This window comes from Xiphophorus couchianus, chromosome 5 (genome assembly GCF_001444195.1).
Source record: "Xiphophorus couchianus chromosome 5, X_couchianus-1.0, whole genome shotgun sequence".
Classification (NCBI taxonomy): domain Eukaryota; kingdom Metazoa; phylum Chordata; class Actinopteri; order Cyprinodontiformes; family Poeciliidae; genus Xiphophorus; species Xiphophorus couchianus.
The window spans coordinates 8,493,821-8,516,301 of record NC_040232.1 but is presented as its reverse complement, the minus strand read 5'-3'; the positions used below and the strand labels follow the sequence as shown (position 1 = coordinate 8,516,301).

The 22,481-nt window shown below is 38.1% G+C and overlaps 1 protein-coding gene across 5 annotated transcripts in view; it reads right to left on the bottom strand.

Annotated features, from left to right (window-relative positions):
- usp34 (ubiquitin specific peptidase 34) overlaps window positions 1-22,481 on the bottom strand; it is a 66,194-nt gene that overhangs the window by 17,590 nt on the left and 26,123 nt on the right. For 2 of the 5 annotated variants that reach the window (XM_028017438.1, XM_028017441.1), the window contains exons 19-48: window positions 22,317-22,412; window positions 20,643-20,725; window positions 18,459-18,613; window positions 17,648-17,761; window positions 16,564-16,663; window positions 15,524-15,686; window positions 15,270-15,396; window positions 14,286-14,436; window positions 13,435-13,535; window positions 13,133-13,348; window positions 12,927-13,052; window positions 12,720-12,848; window positions 11,671-11,754; window positions 11,493-11,579; window positions 10,656-10,856; window positions 10,497-10,579; window positions 9,807-9,847; window positions 9,560-9,684; window positions 8,436-8,588; window positions 7,209-7,313; window positions 7,003-7,097; window positions 5,813-6,117; window positions 4,803-4,966; window positions 3,903-3,968; window positions 3,592-3,738; window positions 3,378-3,434; window positions 2,082-2,159; window positions 1,905-1,999; window positions 1,653-1,825; window positions 551-701 (exon numbers count right to left, since the gene is read on the bottom strand). In XM_028017438.1, coding sequence (XP_027873239.1) covers window positions 551-701; window positions 1,653-1,825; window positions 1,905-1,999; window positions 2,082-2,159; window positions 3,378-3,434; window positions 3,592-3,738; window positions 3,903-3,968; window positions 4,803-4,966; window positions 5,813-6,117; window positions 7,003-7,097; window positions 7,209-7,313; window positions 8,436-8,588; window positions 9,560-9,684; window positions 9,807-9,847; window positions 10,497-10,579; window positions 10,656-10,856; window positions 11,493-11,579; window positions 11,671-11,754; window positions 12,720-12,848; window positions 12,927-13,052; window positions 13,133-13,348; window positions 13,435-13,535; window positions 14,286-14,436; window positions 15,270-15,396; window positions 15,524-15,686; window positions 16,564-16,663; window positions 17,648-17,761; window positions 18,459-18,613; window positions 20,643-20,725; window positions 22,317-22,412 — 3,771 coding nt within the window. The remainder of the gene's footprint in view (window positions 1-550; window positions 702-1,652; window positions 1,826-1,904; window positions 2,000-2,081; window positions 2,160-3,377; window positions 3,435-3,591; window positions 3,739-3,902; window positions 3,969-4,802; window positions 4,967-5,812; window positions 6,118-7,002; window positions 7,098-7,208; window positions 7,314-8,435; window positions 8,589-9,559; window positions 9,685-9,806; window positions 9,848-10,496; window positions 10,580-10,655; window positions 10,857-11,492; window positions 11,580-11,670; window positions 11,755-12,719; window positions 12,849-12,926; window positions 13,053-13,132; window positions 13,349-13,434; window positions 13,536-14,285; window positions 14,437-15,269; window positions 15,397-15,523; window positions 15,687-16,563; window positions 16,664-17,647; window positions 17,762-18,458; window positions 18,614-20,642; window positions 20,726-22,316; window positions 22,413-22,481) is intronic. The other 3 variants (XM_028017442.1, XM_028017443.1, XM_028017439.1) reach the window with 3 other exon arrangements.

Genomic DNA, 22,481 nt, shown 5'->3' with positions numbered 1-22,481 from the left:
TTCAAAGCATAACACTGCAAAACCTCTAAATATTACCAAGTATTTTTGGTCTAATTTCAAGTGCAAATATCTTTGTACGCTTGGAATAACAAAACTAAAACAAGTAACTTTTCAGCAAGAAACAGGAATTTGTTTTAAGTACATAATTCCTTAATATTAATGAAAAAGCTACTAGTTCCATTGGCAGATTATTTCATGTTAAAAGTTAAGTAACCTGCCAATAGGACAAGTACTGTTTTTATCAATATTAAGGAATTATTTACATAAAACAAGCGCCTATTTCTTGGGAGAAAGTTACTTTTAAGTTAGTTTTCTTTTATTTCAAGTGTACTGAGATATTTTATCTAGAAACTAGACCAAAATTACTTGGTAAGATTTTGTGTTTTTGCAGTGAAAACATAGAATTACACCGAATAGATCTGCCCGTAAGGATCATCGTTCCCCAATCTAGAATTGTTTTTAAATATCGTACTGACACAGATATAAATATCGGATCGGTGCGTCTCTAAAAGCTGCAGAGCGCTACATTAATGCGCATGTCGACCCTCACCACTTGTTGTTCTTGTAGGCGTGGGGGTTGACGATGTCTCTGATGAAGCTGTAGTAATGGCCGCCGTCCGCCGTGCCTGTGTGCACGGTGACACCAATGAGGTCGTACTCGTAGCTCTCCGTAACACTCTGCTCCCGCTCTTCCCGAAAACCTGAGACACAAATCGAAGTGCATCCATAACAGAAATCTGCAGAAAATGTCCAAAGAGTTTTTTTAAACTTCAACAACAGGAAATGTTTCTCCAAAATGTTTGCTATTGAAATCTAAACTGCAATTCTTTTCGACAAACTAACATTGTTGGAGGTTAGGTAAAGTGTGAGAGTTACAGTTAGAGTACTTTAATTTTAAAAAGTCTAAGTAGACTACATGATAAAAATGTTTAAATAGTGCTAAATTTAAAGAGGATGCTAATTACATCATCTATGATTGTCTCAAAAAAGGAGGATTGGAAATAGATTTATGTGAAGAAAATGGAGCTGAAAATTAAGAGGTTTTTAGGAGGTAAAAGTAGCTGAAGATTATGAGAAAACTAAACATCTGCATCCTTATAGAGTTTAGAGACAAACAGCAAAAGAAATCTGTTGCTTGGAAACTCAAAAACTTTCATTAAGGCAGTTTTATATTGTTCTCCTTAATTAGGTTTGGCTCATAATAATAATATATCTATATTTTTTTATAATACTCTTTTCATCTTGGGATCACAATGGGCTAAAAACAAAACAAGCAATTACAATAAATGAGGTTAAAATAAAAGTAGATTTGTATATTATTTAATTTATTTACTGTTTTAATACCTTGAACATAATTTTAGCTGTTTTGTAAACTGTTAAAATTTGTAAAAAGACAAAATATCTTGATAAGGGAGAGATGAGACTGGAACATTTAAAGGCAGAAGAAGACACAAAGTCAGGAACAAGTTTCATTTTTTAACATCAGAAAATGGTAAAACATTACATAACTATATTTTAAAGTCTACAACACAAATTGTTTTTCTATATAGATTTTGAAAACAGGAAAAGTAAAAGATGAGTTTGTGATAATTCAGGCAGGAAAAGGTTAAAACAAAAACACAGATTGGTATGTTGAGCATTTTGGTACGAACCCTCTTTGCGCTCTCCTTTGCCCATGAGGAAGTCCTCCGTGTAGGGAGTCATGTTGAGGCGCAGCGGGAAGGAGAAGTGTGTGTTCACCTTTTCCTTCATCATGGTCACCATGTTGAAGGTGTACCTCATGGTGTTGAAGCTCAGGATGCGCGGCAGTTTCTTAAAGCAAGCTCTGAGGGACCAAAGATGTATCGCGGTGAGACGACAGTCGCTTATCTCTTATTCCAGGAAGTGCTTGGATTCTTAATCACCTTTTCTCTGCGCGGACCTTCTTGCCGCACTGCGAGCAGGTGTACATGTTGTCGCCTTCCAGCGTGTCCTTGATGGTCACCTCGTCCAGAGACTCCTAATTAAAAAACGAGAGCAGACAATTGGAAATGACGGTAGTTCTTGGAAGTTAGAAACCCTGAGCAGAATCCAAAGCTTACGTAGATGTTCTTCATATCTGCCACTTGACATCTGACTGTGTAAAACTCCTCGGCAGTCTGACTGACGTGGTCACAGTCCTGCAAGAAAAACAGAATAATTTACAGCGTCTTCCACCATCTTGTGTTCAGCTGAAGCTTTAAAAGTTAACCTCTGAAGTTTTGTTTGTAGAAATGCACAGATTTGATATTAATATTTGTATCGGTCCCGATATTGGGAAAAACATTAGAATGGGTATTGGTGATGCCCACATTAGATTGGGAATCTATTCTACCCAATCTTAGTAGATCTGTTCAGTCTAGTTCTATGCTTTGTTATGCTTTATTACTTATTTTACTTACTAGAATTCCTAGTTGCACTATCTGAACCATTTGAAAGAAGGCTTGGTGCAGCTTATTTTTACATAATTGACCAAAGTAGTCAACCTATTGTTTTCATCAGTTTCAGGGTTTGTTGTTGTTTATTGTACATTGGCCGTTATTTTCCTAATTGCCCTGACTGACCAAATTAAAGTTTTGGGTGTTTTTTTTTTACAAAGTTGCCTTTTTACATTTTTGACCAAGCCTGTGAAGCTATTGGAGTATTTAACTGCTATACTTGTGCAGAGTTAGAAAATACATTTGTAATTCAATACATCCAAGTCTATGTTTAAAAAAAAAATGTTTTAAGTCAAATCAACGCTTTTTCAGGACCGTATCAGCCGATACTCAACCGCAAATATCTGCATTGAAAGTGAAATAAGTGATCAGTGCATATTAAAATAGCTCAATTCTCACCCAAAAGAGCAAATTGAAAAGCAATTTCATGAAAGAGATGCAGTATTGGTCGTTGTTTGTGCCACTTTCACAGTGAAAACAGTCAAAACAGCGTAAAGAACTGCACAGGCCCGTATCGCTCAGTGGAAACAAAGCATTATTATGTTTTAATGCTCCATGAATTATCAAACCAGAGGTCTAAGAACAGACTGATCCTGGAGAGAAAACCAATGTCTCATTCTTCAGAGTATTAATTGGCTTTTACTCAATAACTCCAAACAAAAGTATTTATTAGCTGGGAAATAATGAGGCATCTTGCAATGTTTCCAAATGCAAAAGACATAGGGGAGTTTAACAAATATTCCAATGATATTTTTAAGTTAATGCCACACATATTCTCCGTTTTCTCTGCAAAAGCAACTTCACCACTAACCATTATTAATATGGAAACATGACATTAAAGCACTGCTTCAAATCACCTTATAAAAGAGTCTATTTAAAACAAGTAAAAACAAAATGCTTAAAATAAAGTTGCTCACTCACCAGAGAAACAACATTGTTGGTGATGACGCCTCCAAACAGAGTCTTTACCGTGTTTTTCTGTAGAACAACATAATTAATGGCAATAACTTAATATAGAGTCATGGTGTCTTTGCCTAATTTTGTCTTAAATATTCCTTATTTTCTTCATTTCACGTCACAGAACCATTCTTTAGAAAGACTGTATTTGTATTTGAGGACACGGCAGGGTGCTTACCAGCTCCTGGGACATTTCCTCGATCTTGGTGATGAGGTCGGTGAAGAACTCCGTCATGTCTTTCTGCTCGCCGGTGTTCAGAGGCTGTTTGTCCATCGTATACGTTTTACAGAAAGGTCGAGGGTTGTACGCCTTCCTCTCACTCTCCTGAACACACAGAAAGATAAACACCAACCACATGCAGGTTAACTGCACCTCTGTGACGCAATTAAATGCAAATTTGTGTTGCTTATCATTTAAAATAAAATATGTTCAAGTTTGTGGTTGTGACGTGAAAAAAAAAGTGATAAAGTTGCATATGGAAAGCTTACCATTAGATAGGTGAACATCTTTTGCAGCTCCAGCAGCGTCGTTTTGTGTTTGATTTCTTCAGAGTACTGCAAAACATACACACATATAAAAACAATAAATACAATAAACTTGCACAAGGTTATTAATTTAAATCTTAAATTAAATTGTAGATGTTTGACAGTAAAAGATACAAGCACCTTTCCAGCATCACACTTTGGATATAAAAACAATATAAAAGAACTAACAAAAAGAGTTTAAATTCACTATATGATATTTATTGTAGATATTAATGTTGTCTTGTGATAATACTTTAACATTCTACCGCAGGGATAAGGTACGCTAAATGATAACAAAATTTTGTTTTGAAATGTCCCACTAATACACACACCATATACTGACCAACAGGTTTGAGAACAAAACACTTATTTAACAAAAATCTCTCTATTTCAATACCTTGTAACATATAAAATATAAGCCAACTTTTATTCCTCAAGTCACTCAGACATTAGGAATAATAAATATTCAACACATTGAAACAATCAAAACAAATCTTTTTAGGGTAAATTTTGTTCCAGCTCAAATTAAATACTTAAACACAAAATACAAAGAAATCTGTAAAAATGTTCTCACTTTTGGCATTTAGCAAATAGAAATAATTTTGGTAATCCTAACCAACTTGAAATAAGAAAAGTTTATTCTGATTTAACTTCAGAGAAAAAAAAAGGTCTTTATTGGTTGAATGAAAATATCTGGTTTCAACTGTGAATAACATTTGAATATCAAAGACTTTGTATGGAAATCAAGCCCTTTCCCAGCCTTGAGTACACTTAACAGAAATTCAAGCATTTTCAAGGATTTCAAGCCACCCTAGGAACCCGTTTAAATGTTCCTGAGCAGCTGCAGGTGCTGCAGCTACTGACCTTTGCTGTGAAGACGGCTTGACGGGCCTCAGGGATCATGTACAGCTGCTGGATGGTGGACGCCATGTAGCAGGTTGCGCCGAGGTTCGTCAGCCCAACGAAGCGGCACTCGGCCCGGACATCGTCGTGGGGCCAGTAGTCCCACTTATACGGGGCGTGAGAAGCTGGAAGGAAACAACGGAAACAACAAATCACTGTGTGGGACTTTATTTACTCTGCAAGAACGCAATTCAGACACTGATAGGCCTTTTTCACTGACGCGGTTCGGGGCCCGCTCCGGTTCCTGGGCGTGTTTTCGAACCAGTGTTACATCTTTCTACAGAAAAGAAAGTAAAAAAAAAAAGAGGGGCACAGTGCAAATTGTGGTTCAAGTCGGGCAACGCAGGTTTTACTGCGTAAACCGTGACGTCGTCACCTGTAGGATGGTCGACTGAACAAAGGCACAACAAACAAGCATGGCAGCTTGATAGGAAAAATATAACATAAAAGATAAAAAGATTAAAAAATTTAAAAGATATAAGAAGTAAGATAAAATATATATCTTAACTTTTCTTAGAAATAAGATATAAGACAAAAGATAAAAGACAAAATATATAAGATGCAATATACGTTATAAGATAAGATACAATAAGATCAGGTGCTCTTAACTTAAGCTTTATCAAGGGTTGAGATTTGGGCTGGTTTCTTTATTGGGTTTTACATTGTTTTGGCTGGAAACTGTCAGACCTGGCAACCCTGCTGGGAGGTGATGATAGAGAGCGAAATGGAGCTACAACCTCATCATTTAAAAAAAGATGTAGCTCGCATGACCACATAAAAGCGTCAAACTAGCGTTCTGAAATTTACCTGCTCTGGAACCCTTTTTCAAAAATGATCGTTTCTAATGTCCCAAGTTGCTAAATCCATTTGGAAGCACAGACTAAAGGACCAAAACAACTTTAGCAGATACGACTGAAATCATCTCAGCGTTGTTGGGACTCATGGCAGAGAGAGGAAGCAGATATTCTTACACTGCATGTGCTGCGACATGACCCAGTTGTGGAGCAGCCGGTAGTTCTCCACCGAGCCCTTCACCATCTCAACCAGCAGGTCGTAGGCGGCCGCCCGTGCAGAGTGGGACTTGCACTTGGGCTGAGCCCGGTCGGCCAGGCTGGGCAGGAGGAAGAGGAGGTTGTAGACGTCCCGCAGAAACTCCTGTCCCTCGCGGGAGAACTTGAACGGCGGCTTGTGCTTGAGGACGCTGGTGGCGAGACGCAGGAGGCCCGTCAACCCGTCGTCCTCGATGTTCCCGTCCTGCTGGTCCAGGATCTCCCGGCTGGGTGAGAAAAGGAAAACCAAGCCCAATCAGTTTGCTTTGCAGTTCCACCAAAAGTCAACACATCACTCAGGTGTATGCAGAGAAATATCAGTAACACTTTATTTGAAGGGGTGTGCATAAGACTGACATGACTCTGTAATAAACATAAAGGATTCTTCATGAATGTTTCACTGTTTTCATGAAGAGTTATTTGGTAAATAATGACACTTTTAATGCAATGTTGACTTTCTTAATGCAAGTTTTAATGCAACTTTGCATAAAAATGTCATTATTTACAAAATAATGCTAATTATTTGACAAAATATAATCATTATAATGGCAAATAATATTATTTGACAATAATTATTGTAAAATAATGCTAATTTGACAATTAGTATTATCAAAAACACAAAATCTTATCAGATATTTTTGGTGTAGTTTCTAGTGCAAATGTCTTAGTTCACTTGAATTAAGAGAAAACTAACTTAAAAGTAACTTCCTGGAAAATATAGATGCTTGTTAAATATTGATGAAAAAGTACTTGTTCTATTTGCAGGTAAATTAACAAAATATGGAAAATGTCATCTTATAAGTTAAGTACTTTTTCATCAACATTAAGGAATTGTTCAATTAAAACAAGCCTCTAGAACTTACTAAAAGTTACTTGTAAGACAGTAAGCTTCAAATAAGACAAAACTAAGATGTTTGTAGTAGAAACAAAATCAAAAATACTTGGTAAGATTTTGTGTTTTTGAAGTGACGTCATTATTAACCGAATGACACTTCATAACAAGAGTCAAACATTCATGAAGATTCCTTCATGTTTATAACCGTGTCATGTCAGGCTTATGCACACCCCTTCAAATAAAGTGTTACTGAACCATCCATCTGCAGCTGTCTGACCTCCTGATGCAGTCGGCGAGGTGCCGGGCGAGAGCGTCGAGGTCCAGCAGCGTGGTCTGCATCGTGCCGGTCAGCGACAGAGAAGGAGAGACCTTCTGTGAGTTCAAACAGACCAATACTAGCAGCAGCTCAAAGCAACACGAGGAAGATGAAACCATGTCTCAACAAACTGTAAGAACATGAGGACAGTGCTCCGATGTTCCCACCTGGCTGGCATCTTTAACGTGGATGTTGTCGATGAGTTTGCAGAGGAGCCAGAAGTATTCCTTACAGCCGGTCCGCAACAGAGGCTCCTCCTCGTAATCCTCCACCTGCAGATACAAACTGTGAGTAAAGCTCACAAAAATCCAAAACTTTGTTAATAACCTGCTAATAAAATTTTTTTTAAAAATTGCAATTACAGTGTTCCCATTAAATTAAGAATAGTTATTTAATGGAAAATTGTTTCCAATAGTTTTGTGAAATACATGTATTTTGATAAAGCCAAAAATCACCTCATTCTAGCACAAAACATTTTTTCGAAATTGGTGCGTTTCTGTACATTTTTGTAATTCCAATTTGCGCAATTTTTAGGCCAATGGAAACAAACAACTATTGACTCCGCTGCTTCTGATATGAATGAATAAGGACAGCTCACAACACGCAGGCTAAAAAGAAATATTTTGAACACAATTTGCATATAGTTCCTAAAACTGGCAAAAATCTGTATCAGCAGGTCAGACTTTTAAAAAGCAGAGAACTGAAATAGATCATAGATCTCGTATTAGGTGCATCACAATAACCAATTTTGTTGGACAATAAATACTCCCAGAAGTTATTGCAATAAAATTGTTGTTTTGAGACCATTTTCAGGCAATATAAAAATAACAGGATAATAATGCAAGAAGACATTCTCAAAGATCAATAAACTTGAATTTTTAACAAAGACTTAACATTGGAACTGGAAGCCATTTTAAAAATCCAAAGTAAATAAAAATAAAATCAAAAACAACAAATAAAATTAATCCTCAACTCTCTGTTCTTCAAAAAACAGAGCTGGTTGATACCAAAGCACCAGAATGAAGACTTTTGTCTTTGTTAGAAAGAGTGAAAGACACGAGAAAAACAAACACGCAAATTGATATTATCAAGCTTGTTTGTATTTATCATGGATTAATTGATTTATTGCTTAGTGTGACAGGCTTATCTCTAATTGGCGAGTCTTTAGTTCTAATTACCAATCTTCTCCATCTTTGCTCATGAAGTTGTGTCCTAGTTTTTCTGGCATTTACCCCATCAAGGGGACAATGTCTCAAAGAAACCGACTGGATTTTGTTTAGCAAAGCTCAAATTGAGTCAAATCATCATCCCAGAGGACTACAAACACAGAGTGTAGCTTGCAAGCTCCTTTTTTTGGACCAACATCTCCAGGTGTTTGTGTGTGGTAGACTCACCCGTAGTGGTTTGAGAGCCTGAGCATCAGGCAGGAATTTGAGCAGCGTGGAGGCGGCAAGAAGCAGAAAGGATCGGTTGATGGACTCGCCACCCTCCAAACCAGACAGAGAGAGCTTGTAGAGACCGTTACACGCCTCGTGCCTCACGGCCGGCTAAAAACACAACAAAGAAACAAAAGAAAAACAATAAATCAACTTTAAATTTAAAGCACACTTTATCTTGTTGCTTAACAGTGTTCTAGCAGGCTTGTGCTCTGCTATAAGAAACAAAAACTATAAATATGTCCATAAACACTTAAAAAGTGTTTAAAAAAATAATAATCCAGAAGAAATTGGGATGATTGAAGGTGTTGGAATTATGGAATTATGTATGTAATCAAACATGGCTGTATGAGCGGCGCCCATACAGCCATGATTGACAGCGCTAAGACCCGCCTCCTCTGATTGGTTGAGTTAGCTTGACTCACAGTGACAGTTTCAACAAATACGTAAAAATATATTTTTTATTAAAGCTGCATACTGCAGCTTTAACCCTCTGAGGCCTAAGTCTCAAATCTCCACCTGGATATTTTTGCTTATTTTAATTATACAAAGTTTTTTAAATGTCCTGTGAGTAAATAATTTCGCCTATTTCTCCATAACAACTGGAACTTTCAATATCTAGCAAGTTATTTACAGTTTACAGTATTTTAAGAGTGTTTCATCAAGTTAAAATGAAAAACATGCTTCTTCCAAGAGCAGGTGTGAAATTACCGTAATAACCCGATATGGGCTGGAAAGCGCAACGTCTCTCCTTTCAGAAAATGTGGGAATTGTTCAGATTGCGCAAAACTAATGCAGTTACGGTACCGCAAAGTTGGCTTGTAAATATCTGTCGTTGCGAAGTTAATCACTTAACTTAGTGATTAACTTAGTAAAGAGTGTCTGTTAGACATCAATAAAGTGGTGCTACTTGGAGCCTTGCTCCAACTGTCGGTATGTGAAGGTCATCTTGAGGAGTGAGAGCAGGATGTTCTGCTCTGAGGAACACTGCTCACATGACATTATTCTTGTTGTCATGAGATTTAATCAAACTCTCAAAGACAAAAGATTCAGTTCTTATTTAACCGTAACAAGCGGCTCACCTCAGGTACCAGCAGCGTGAGCTTCTTCAGCCAATCGTGAAGGTGGTCGCTGTCGGCCAGACTGGACTTCACAGTAGATGAGCAGTGAGCCCAGCTCACCAGCAGCCACATCGAGTAGTGAGTCACTGCATCAACAAAAAACACAGCGTCAGGATAAAAACAATTAGATTTGTTTTCACTCCTACTCATCAGGACTTCTTAAGGTTTACATCTTTGTTGTTTGGAGCTAAGAGGAATCAACTCTTACCTTCATGCCGCGACCTGTGGTCAGACTGAGCTTTTAGGACTCTGAAGCAAAAACAGAACATGTAATTTATTATTCATCTGATTAAAAAACTTAGAGGGGCAGCATTATGTATTTTATAGAACTATCAAGTAACCATGTTATCTTGAGTTGTTATAAAAATGCTATATGTCAAATATAACTTAAAAGAAATTTGATTTTGTAATTTAATGTCTTGAAATTGGGTCTGTGTATCTTTAAAATCTCCTCATCTTTCTGAAACTCTGCCTTCAGGAAGTCATCACAAGGGTCCTCTATTAACCGTTTAACAATGTTTTTATCAGTGTGGCACTGAGAAGTAGCTCCTATAATGAGCTCAGCAGATCTGCAGTTCTACCAGCTGTTTGCTACTTGCTGTGGCTAGTCTGAAGGAGCTGAGTGGAGAAGTCCAATGCAAGGGCTGCTCTGTAAAGCGGAAGCTCGGAAACCGCAGTTCTGAGGAGGAGCTAGGCCCATACAGATGTTTTGCACAGCTGAATTGTTGCCATGGCGATTAAAGGATTTCTCAAATACGCATGAAAGAATTAATTCAACCCTCTGGGTATATTTTTTATGAGGGAATAACAGTATAACATGATATTAAACTAAACATTTTCACATAATTCTCTCCCCTTAAAATTGACTCATTGAACCATTTCTTGAGCTGCTGCTCACCTGTGTGCGAGGTTGTCGTAGGTGTAGGCCACATTGATGAGCCGCTGAATCAGGTTGGTGCCCTGAACGAGGCTGAGGAAGACCTGAGAGGATAGGAATGATCAGGTTGAGCGATTCAGAAAGTCTCCTCATCAACCATCAGCTGACGGGAGCACGTACCTCTGTAAGGCGCGGGATGTGCAGGCCTTTTCCATGCTCCACAGTGGATTTGCGGGACTTTCCAGGCCACGCCCGTTTGCGTTGGCTTTCGGCAAGGCCAGACCAGGAAAAGACGTCGTGGTATGCCAGGTCCAGGTCTGCGGGGTCGACTGCGAACTGGCAGATGAGCTTCAGCAGGCAGGCGAGGCAGTCCAGCTGCCACTGCAGGCAAAACGAGTGGACATCATGAGGAAAACACACAGTCAGAGAAAACAAGTCCAGCTCATTAATCCTCAAAAATCTGAAATAAATGACAAAAGTTTTAAAAAAATTTCTGAGCCCATTGTTCCAGATTTCTTTTTCAGGCCGCTCGTCTTGAATTTGTTTGTTCAGTTAGTAAAACTCGGATGAATCTGGTTTTTCCATACAATCAAAATCTCTTTCTTCTTTTCAACTGATTTTCTTTATCAGAAAGTAGGACCTGTGTTAGCTGCATATGCTCTTAGACATGTCATGTGACTTGTAAACTCCAGGTGTAAAGCAGAGGTCTGCAGAGAGAAAACATTTGCCATTAAAAATTAGGACGTACAAAGCAAAAAAATAAAAAGAGGAGAAAGTATTTTTTCTGTGAATATTGCACATGGTTAACTTTAACTGGATTACCAGATGTTACAAGATGGATTATCAATAAGTCATACAAAAAGAGTGCAAACATGTTATGTGGGATATAGTAGCAATATTAAGATGTAATACTGAGAGAACCATTTCAATAAAGAACCAGAATGGGACTCATCAACAAACTCCTGTTATAAAATAACTCAGATCACATGTGGTTGAAGCTAAAACTGGATTTCTCACCACAGTCCAGGACTCCTGATCTTTGGGTTCAAGGATACCAGAGTTGAAGATCTCCAGGAGCAGCTGGAGACCTCCAGATGAAACAAACTGGAGGAGGGTGTGAGGAGTATAAATCATTAGGTATGCCATCAAATATTCAACATGTTGTTCTGATTTTACTGTCAGATGTTTACTGTACCTTGCAGCTCCAGGTGTTCTTGCTGTTTTCTATCTGATCTTCACTGGAGTCGTCAGAGTCTGGGTACAGATCGCTATAGCTGCCCTGAAAACACACAGACTGTGGAGTTAAGCACAGTCACTCCCAATATCCACTTCGATTCAGAGTCTGAAGATTGTGTTCTAAAGGTCATTCTTAAATATTTAATGATAAATTTGAAAATCCAAACCATCAAAAAGTACAGCAAGAAATAAATATTACAAGGTGTAAGCTTGAGATAGGACAGAAAAGATCAGTAAATCAAACTTTAAAAACCAGAAAAAGTGGGCCTGACTTCACGGCTTGAATGTTTATTTTTTGTGGATCCTAAATAAAGATATTGTCTCAAGTCATGAGCAACAGGCTCATTTTAGCAAACTGAATTTATCTTATTATTTAAGCTTCATATAATTGGATTTCGGTTTCTAACATTGCCTCTGAATAAAACACAAAGTTACTTAATTTGTTTTCCACCCAAAATTAGTGTATTGTAATTTATTTGAATAGTAAACTTGTATTTATGGATAGAAATCAAACTAAATAATTGACTTTATACTGTAAATCTGCTCTGGATTTGTGCTAACCTTGGTTGATTTTATTATTTTCACTGCAAAAATACTAAACCTTATCAAGTATTTTTGGTCAAATTTCTGGTGCAAATATCTTAATACACTTGAAACAAGACTAAACTAACTTACAAGTAACCTTTTGAGCTTGTTTTAAGTAAGTAAGTAAATCCTTAATAGTACTTAAAAAGTACTTGTTCCATTGGTAGATTATTTGCATAAGTAAAATAATCTTTCAATGGAACAAGTAGTTATTTAGCAAATTTTAAGGAATCATTGACTTGAAACAACCTCCAATATCTTGCTGAAATATTACTCTTAGTTAGTTTTGTCTTATTTCAAGTGTATTAAGATATTTACTCTAGAAACTTGACCAAAAATACTTGCAACGTAGGCTTCCGTTCACAAACAAAAACACACCAGAAATCAGATTTTAAAGTGACAGGTGGGTTGTGTTTCTCTTACAGTCGATTCTCTGTGGATGCGTCTGTTGGGTTTTCCCAGCGCTTCGATGATCTCCAGAGCATACAGCAGCTTGTGGGGACTTTTAATCCTCAACAGTTCCTTCCAACAAAGACTCTCCCCGCTCTGCAATTACAGAAAAAGTGAGTTTTAGTGTTTCGTTGTCTGGAGCTGACTCATGGGAACGATCTGTTCGTTGTTATGACCAACCGTCTCGTCTGAGATGTTCTGGAAAGCCTGCAGCATCTTGGGACACGTAGGAAGGAGCATGAGCAGCTCCCAAACCCGACGGGACAGATTCTCTGCGTGGAGGTGAAGCTCCTCGCAGCGTGCACTCTGGATTAAACACACACAAGTTTACAAGCTAGAAAAGCACTAAATTAAATAAATGGAGAGGGGAATGACAGCTGCAGCACCTCTGGGCTCTCCTGGAGCTTCTCTGTGTTTGGACTGGGAGGTTTGAAACAGGCCAGCATCTCCAGCAGGTCGAACAGCGTGGTGAGGTGTGGCTCCTGGAGGAGCAGCAGCATGGGGATGTGCTCCTTCTGAGGGGGAGGCAGACAGGAGGCCGGCAGCTGGACGCCCTCTCCCTTCCTCTCCCTCCGTGGCGCTCCCAGAGAGACGAACACCATCTGCGGACGGACACACAAACATGACGTAGCGTTGAGTCACCTGGAATCGGGAGTATTTGTTTCTGTAAACCGTTGTGATGAGTCACCTGCATGTCTTTAAATCCCAGCTCATGCAGAGTCTTTTCGTCGTAATCTGTAGTGAGTTCGTGGCCAGAGGAGATCATTCGAACTGGTCCCATCAAACCACCTGCAGGGCACACAACAGATGTAAAACACAAGCTGCTGGGACACTAATGGCAGCAGCTTAAAAGTGACCTTGGACAGGTTAGAGTAGGTATATGGGCTAATCGAAACCTGATCATTAAATTTTTTGTAAAGTGTAATGAGATTTTAGAGTTCCCTATTTTCAAGTTCCTTTCAGAATGAGCCTTTTAATGCGTCTTGTCACTTTGAATCCAAATAATCGGCTGTTGGCCACGCCCCCAACTCACAGTTTGTGTCGACGTTATTTAATGTCCCTTCTGAATCAATAAAGTATTGTCGATTTGAATTAAATTTATTTACATTCGTGTGTGAAAATGGCTGCAAATAGATGCACAATTACACAACCGTACATCTTTGAAAAGCAGAAGTGGAGCCTCCTGCACAAACAACAAGAATGCAGGAAGTGGTTTCTGGATGGTACGTCAACAACAAAACAAAACTTGTCTTTTCCCAACAGCCATTCTACAGCAAATAGAGCGGCAAAACCAGCTGACCAAACAGGCTGCTAGGTAACATTGCAGTGCCTGTTGATTGTCACTTAACAAGCGGGAGGTTTTTGAAACAGTTCATTTTCTAGACACCAAAAAATATTAAACATACAAAAAAACAGATGGGTGGGCTGTTTTTAGAAGCAGTAGAGATCTAAAGGAAAGTAGAAAAATATGCAAAATTCACATTTTGCATAATAGTTCCTCTTTAACAATTGAATAAGCTCAATCAAAGGTTAGTCGACCTGGGAAGTCTCCCTGCTGCCGGCTGCTCTGACCAAACTCCTGCAGCTGCGCCTGCTGGTTCATCTGCTCCTTCTGCAGGTTCTCGTACCAGTGGGTCACCTCAGCTCGGAGGTCAGCGACCTGATCACTGGGATACATCTCAATGGTCATCTGTAAAACAACAACAAAAACAGCTGAGTCTAGGCCATTTAATGTAAGAGAAGGGGGAGAACACCGTCTGAAGTCAGATTTCCCACTGGGAAACTGGGAGCAACTCCAACTACACCCAGTTATGACTTATACGGCAGACTGCGCTTTTCAATATGGCTGCTTGTCGCATGAACAGTTGTAAGTTGTGGTGGAAATATGTTTATTTTATAAGACATACATGTAAGAGTGAGTCTTAAATCAATCAATAAATTAAAAGTGATGTTTGCTTATGAAAAATAAACCTTAAAATTATGTTTGAGAGAGTGACTACAAACAATACCTGCATTTTTATTACAAATGTGCACTAAACTTTTCAATATTCCACTAATGTTGAAAAAAACCCCACATTGTCGCAATTGCACTAAAGAGGAAAAGCAATTAAAAAAAAATCACATGAATAGGTTTGTTCACTTGACAAGTGATTAAAAAACATCCTCTTCCTACCACTTCCTGTCCTCTTCTTCATATTTTCCATCAGTAGCAACATCTGGTTGTGGATTATGATTTGTCTGATGTGAAAAAAGTGTTTCCACTGTGAAATACACAAATTTTGAAACATCCACAAAAAGGATAAAAAAAAAATAAAATCACCTCCTCATGGCGCAAAAACTTTCTATAGAAAAATGTGAGGTTTTTTTTATTGGCATATTTCTATTGAGCAAAAATATTTTTGTAATTCCAATTTGCGCAATCATGTGGTCAATGGAAACGCAGCTAACGTTTATGTTGAATTCTGACTTGTGACAGAATGCTAAGAATGTTTCTAGGAGCTGGCTGGCTGTGCAGGAACCCACCTTGTCGGGAAGGCCAGCAGGCTGACAGACGATCCTGAGAGGCAGAGACTGTTTGTCACTCAGAGCTTTCAGATGGCTGCTAATTCCCGTCCCCTCGATCTGCCACTGCCGAAGGTGATACGCAAACCTGCCACAGAGAGGACACACAATAATATCATTATAAGTAAATTTAGCTTTTTCTGCTTGGATTATTCTTAATGTGGTATTTTTAGATCCTTATCAAACTGTGGGGGTGTGCATGCATGTTTGTGTACCTGCGTCGGAAGGCCTCTAGGTGTGTTTTAAGCATGAGCAGCCCCCTCTCGATGCTGGTCAGGCTGGAGTGAGCGTCCTTTTCCAGGTTGGCTGAGGCCATCAGGAGGCTCTCCATGCACTTCCTGATGAACTCCTGCTCCTTTTCCAAGCCCGTCTTACCAGCTGCAAACACATAAAATTTAAGATTTTCAAAACCTTCAAAATCAATTTGAGAGATATGTTAAATTATTTGAAAGTTCCTGCTTTAAAATCAGGGATGTCCAAACTTTTTGTCATGTGCCAAAATAAACGGTTCACAAAAAACATTTTAAAAAAACTAAAATCACCCAAAATGTTGATTTTTTTTTTGTTACGTACTCAACAAAAAACTAAGCATGAACTACTTTAATTTTAAAATATAAAGTAATAAGATTTTTTTTTTGGTAGGATTGGGATTGTAGAGTCAAAACTTCAAATAATTATTTTTTAAGTGTTTGTTAAATAAAATGCACCCAGTTTTCTTCTTATTTTGAGCTTGATTGAAGAAAACTGAAAAATATTTTTGTCTAAACTCAGCAAACAAAAATAACGCTCTTAAAAAAAAACATTTCCATTTGTAATGTGCTTCTTTAGGACACCAGTTACAGAAAATATTGTGATTTGTATCACAAAACTGGACACTGCACCTGTATTTTCAAATTTATTGGTATTTATTAATGTCTTCATTGAACAAAAGGTGAAGAAAATGGTAGAACTATCAATCCTGACAATACAGATAATTTCAGGGGATTTTAAACATCATTACCTGGAGTTTATTGTGAGAAATTTATCATAATAAATGATACATAGTAAAAATAGTAAAAAGATGCCAGAGAGGTGGGAAAAGATGAGTTTGCGTTGCATCTAACATTTCTGTAAGTAAAATTTAATTTAAAAGTTGTAGTTTTGTCCAAATTTACTGAGTTGTTATGGTCGAAATGAACACAACCGATTCACAGACATCTGCATTTCAAGCGAGCTTGTACCCAGTTCTCTGTTAAAAACCAAACGGCTGACTGACCGTTGATGTAGTAGGAGTTGATGTACTGGATGGCGGCGCGGGAGATGTCAGCAGACTGAGCTCTCAGAGCGATTCCCCACAGCTGGTCCATCCCACACAGCTGGAAACAAACACAGCAGGCGATTAGCATCATCAGGGACGCAGCGGGTGCATTCAGGGTCAGTGAGGAGGGGCTTTAAAAGAACAACACGCTCTTCTTTTCTCTTTTCATAAAATCTGGGCTTCAAATAAACCATTTTCTCACAGTTGTTGCCAACTTACAGTAGACATGCTTTTAATACTAGACAAATTTCTATCATTGCTTTTACACTGAACCAACGCTGTGTGCAAAGAAATGTCCTTTTGGAATATGCTGCCTTCTGAAAATATACTGATGGCTGATCATGTAAATAAATAAAAAAATCTTAAAAACCTTTATAATGGAGAGTGATTTAGTATTGACTTAATGGAATGTTTAAATTTAAAGTTTGATATTATTTGTTGTATTTTAGTATTGAATAAAAACAAAAAATATGCAATTACAACAAAGAAGAAGAAGAAAAGAAAAAAATACCCCACAAATCCCTGTAAATACTGTCAACTACAAGGTATGCAACAAAAAAAAAAAATTAATGTCATACAAAACACCAATGTCAAGATTTATGGGAACATGGAAAAATGTTAATGATCTGCTAATGTGAATCTTTGTTGAATGTTTATTGGAAACAGTCAAAGTATTTCCAGGTTTTGTAAAATCTATTTTCAGGTCCCTCAGGAGTAAACCCAAAAAGCAGCATAAATGGGTTTGGAGTAATTTCAACTCCAACTACAGCTGAGAGTGTTTTATCTTTGTTTTTAATTTAATTCTGATATGGTTGAAAAAGTTTGTGTGGTAAATTATTTTGTTGTATTTTTTTGTAAAGTTTGTAGGTCATTGAAGCAGTTGATTTGAATTTTGTGTGTAATTTAAATTTGATTATGTCTTAAGGATTATGTCACTTTTGTAATGTTTGTAAAGGATTTTAATTGTAATGTTTGGTGTGGACCCCAGGAAGAATAGTCCGTACTATGTCAGACACTTGGATAAACAAATAAACAAGTTTACCTCGCAGTTGGAGGCGTTGTCCAGGGTACTGGTGGCGAGGCGAGCCAGGTTGCAGAGGTGCTGGAAGAGGTTGAGCCCGGTCATGCTGATGGTTTCTGGTTTCAGCTGAGGCATCTGGAGACAAACATCAGCGCATATTAACAAACAGCTGCCGTCCCCATGGAACAGGGTGGCTTTCCGCTCCAGTGCTCTATAAAATCCATCCAGCTGAGAACATTTAGGGCTGGAAATATCTGCTGACATCATTTCATTTTATTCCAGCTTTTAACCAAAACCTGCAATGTTTCAATACGGGCCTAAAGAGGCAGGATGTAACTTTTATTTTAAAAACCCAAACATTTTTCTACATCTTTATTGAAACTCGTGACAGTATGACGTGGGGGGAAAATATGAGTTCCTCTGTCTTTTCCCAGCGCTAACTAGAAACAACCAATAAAAGCCAGGAGGAGGGTTGTAGTGCTGCCAATCAAGGCTGTGTGCGGCCTGCTCAAACCCTGCAACCTAGCCCTTCTCTTAGCTATGATATTTACAGACAAAGGGATTGTTTCATCTTAAAATGCAAAAAGTATAAAAAAAAATGTTTGAATAGTTTTGGCTTAATTACTGCACTTAAGTGTGTTGTTCATTCGGCAAATTGCCTTTTTTTAAGTCTGTACACTTAATTAGTAAACTAGTTGACAGTTATTTCAATAACCGATTTGTCACAATTAATCGTTCAAGCCATTATACAAAACACACCAAAACAACCAACAACCAAACAGAAAATATCAGACATTTTGTTTGTTCTTACGTCTCAATGCGACATGCATACCTTCTCCAGAAAAAGGTGCTTGTACGTCTCCATGCCCATGGCGTGCTGGTCCTTGCTGCGAACCTGATTGAGAAACCAGTGCAGCGCATCGTCGTAACATTCAGCGTCTTCTACCAGACAATGCCACAGGATGTCCACCTGTTCCAGACTCAGTCCTGAAAGAGACAGACAGACACACCCCAACACTTTCATCTATTCCACCGTTACATGAAGATAATTCAGACTCTGCATGCTGGGAAAACCATGGAGCGATTTCTGTTTGGCCAACAATAAAACAGTTAAGGAAAATCCTTAATAACACTTCATGGTGCGTTCAAAACAAACGTGTTTTGAGCATCAGGCGCATCTGGTTTACAGTCAAAGTCTTTGTGGAGTCGTGGAGCATTTCACGCATCAAGCGCTGCGCAATTTGAAGCGTTAGTGTTTTGAGGGTTCGAAGCATGTCCGACGCTGGAGTTGAAAAGTCTGAACTTTAACGGCTCAACGTGGAGTGTAAACCAGCACATAGTGGGGTATTTTCTGACATATTCTCAGAAAAAAAATAAAACTGTGGAAGGTAAACTAATTGTCACTGCTTAATAATAACCTACGAGAGTTTTGACTACAGAGACAGGTATAGAAAGGACCTTGCTTGGAAGAGGACCAGCGAGGAAGTTGGAATGTCAAGTTATAGCTTTTAATATTTGAAAATATTTCCCCGCATTTGAGCTATCCAAGTCCATCCAGAAAAACGCTAAATTAAGGTATTTATTTAGATAAAATATGCAGAAGATGGTGGAAGAGTTTGAGGAACACACATGCCAAGGAGTTTCCTCTCGACGCTGCCTAGAGCGATTTTGATGCGTCTAGACCAAAATACCACGCATCTGACTTCAAAGTGCACAGGCGTCAAATTTGTAGCATCAGACATGTTTTTGACACTCAAAACGCGTTCAGTGTGAACGCACCATAAGAAAACTGGATCAGTGTGTGGTAATATACAATTTAGATACAAATTAATTAGAAGGAAAATAACTAACAAACAAGATAAGATTTAAATGCAAGAAGAGACTGAAAAAATTCCCCAAACCAACATCTGTCTTTCTGAAAGTAGTTTTGTGCTGCAGTCAGTGGAAACAAGCCGCCAGCGGTTTGTTTATATAAAATATTCATGCCCAAGTCGAGGTTTCTGCAGACTGCCCAGAAGAAAAGGAAAACAATGTTTCTTTTAAATCCTAAATGCTACATCAGCCTCTCGCCCACACATACGTACCCAGACAAGCAGAGCATTGTTCTCAGTGGAGCAACATTAAGTGTTGTGTTATTGTTTGTCCAATGATTCAGGAAAACCAGATGCACACTCAGGATCCTATTGTGAAGCTACAATAAAAATCTGCTTTTCCTTGAGACACACTAATGCCAAAATAAAATGCTGGAGAAACCATTTGACATATTTTCCTATCAAAAAACTTATTTGGCACATTTTAATTAACTATTAAATGCAAAAACATCTCAGTTATGTTCAAAGACCAGGACTCACAGAGTCCTGCAAAAGTATTCATTCAAGTTTATCACATTTTCCAACTTCAAAACCACAAACTTATAAAGTTCATTTTGTGGATTTTGTGTTCTGCATTAACACAAAGTAGTGTGAAATGCATGGTGGGAAGGAAGGCTCCTGTTTGGGGTTTGCCACAAGTCATCTAGTGGAAACAGAAAACGTGAATGAAGATAATTTGGGCAAATAAGACCAAACTGTAACATCCAGGACAAAGATTAGGAACTTGGGGAGAAATTTTCTTTCCATCAGGAAGACGACTCTAAACATAGAGCTAGAGCTAGGAATCAGTGGTTTAGATCATAGCATATTTCTGTGTTAAAGTCCGGACTGAAATCTAGTTGAGAATCTGTGGCAAGGAATCAAAAATGCAATTTACAGATGATCTTCACCCAGTTTGTCTGAGGTTTATCTTATATGAAAAGATAAACATAGATGCTGTCAGCGACATTTTCCAAGAGACTCATAATGCAGTAAAGATGTTTCTACAAAAACTTGAACAAAAACCAAAATCCTACAAGCCCTTCATTTTACAATGTTCCCATGTTCCAAAATGTTCCTATTCTGCACCTACAGCTAAAAAAGCTAAACATTTATTGTATGAAAACAAATGATTAGTCTAATTAAAACACAAACAAAAGCCTTACTGAAGTGGTCTGGTGATCCCAGCGTTGAGAAGACGCAGGTGAGGAACTGCAGGCGGACCTGCACCTCTGCACTGTGGCTGTACCTGCAATCGCACAAGAAGAAAAGGAGCAATTTATGTTAGCATCAGGAGACTTAATTAAACAACTAACACAACACATTTCAACATCTGAGGCTAGCATAACTAAAGAGTTTTGCAGCTTTAAGGGCCTGCAGATAAGCCCAGTTATGTCGCAAAAATATGGTTTCTTTTAAAAGCTTCATCCTATTTTGTGTTCATTAGCTGGAAAAAGATCTGGATCCATATTCTCAAAGAATCCTGAGACTAAAAGTGACGTTGTTATAACATTCTTAGAATATTACTTCGGTAAGATAAAAGTTACTCACAAAGCATTTTAGGAATTAAGAGGACCCATAATAAATGCTAGGGGTAAAGAGGAGAACCAAAATAATGAGGATGAAAATAATCAAATACGTTCATGCTGTGTGGCAATCAATTCAATTTTGGATAGCTTCATCATCGTGACGCTTTTCTTAATCCAGATTAGATTCAATGACTGGTAAATTTCTACCAACTGATTACTGGGGGTGTATTTGTTTTTTTTGTGTGTGTGTGTCTTATTATAGGAATGATACTAAACAAATTATTTTGTTTTTGGTTATGTATGTGCATGTTTTTCTCTGTCTGATTGCTTGTTCTCTTTTTTTTTTAACCCGTTTGAAATAAATAAATACAAAATTATTTTGTTTAGTGCATCAACCAATCACAGTCCCTAGAAGTCAGCATCACACCTAGCAACGGTGTCAAGCACGCCTTCACACTAAGCTAGGATATACTGTTGATTCCTCGCTTAAAGTTACTCTCAGCAGCGAACTGAATCACTCTTACGCTACGACTCCATGGCAGGATTTTTTGGGCTAAGATCTTAGCTCTATCAACTCTAATTTAAGACTTTTTAAGATCCTTTTATGACCATTTGGAATGGAATATAAGACCAGTATCAGTACAGATATGTAAAAAAGAAAACTGCAAGTAAATAAAATTAATTTGCTCTTGCATATTATGGGCGTAAAAACAATAGCTAGTTTTACCCTTGCTTGCTAGCTAGCTAGCAAGGGTTGCATAACTAAAGATACTTGCTAGTTAGCGAGGGTATATTAGCAGCTAGTTGCCAGTAGCTGTAAACTCCTCAAATCACAAAATGCACTGAAGATGTCTGCGCATGACTCAAAGTTTTGTCTAACAGTAAAGTACCACAAACAATAGAAAAAAAAGAAAAAGGAAAACTACATTGAATAAGATTAAATAGTCGGTTCCACAACACCGTTTAAGAGCTGTGATTAATGAATTTAAGACATTTTTAAGGCTTTTTTTAAGGATGCCTGGACATCATGTTTGTGAATACGGGCCCTGACAATATTGTCCAGTTCCAGTCACCAATCCAGGTGAATCTATTTTGACAACAAAATTAAAATAATAAATGGTAAATTAACTTCAAATATGTATGAAATCAAAGATAGTTCTGGGCTGTTCTGGATCAAACCAGTTTTTCTTACCTAAATGTAAAACCCTCTGAAGTTTAAGTTAAAGTTAAGAGGAACTCCTAAAAACAAAGAGGTATGTTTTGCTAATCAAACCCGGTCCGGTTTGGGGGAATCACCCCCTTCAGACTCACAGAGCAAACTTGTGTCGGTGTTCTCGGACTTCTTGGATGTAGTGTTGCAGGTTGTCGAAGAACAGCTTCATCATGTGCAGCTCCTTCTCAGCCCACCTAACAGACACAACAACTACATCAGCACAGGCTCCAGGCAGGAAGACTAAAGATGTTTACATCTCTAAT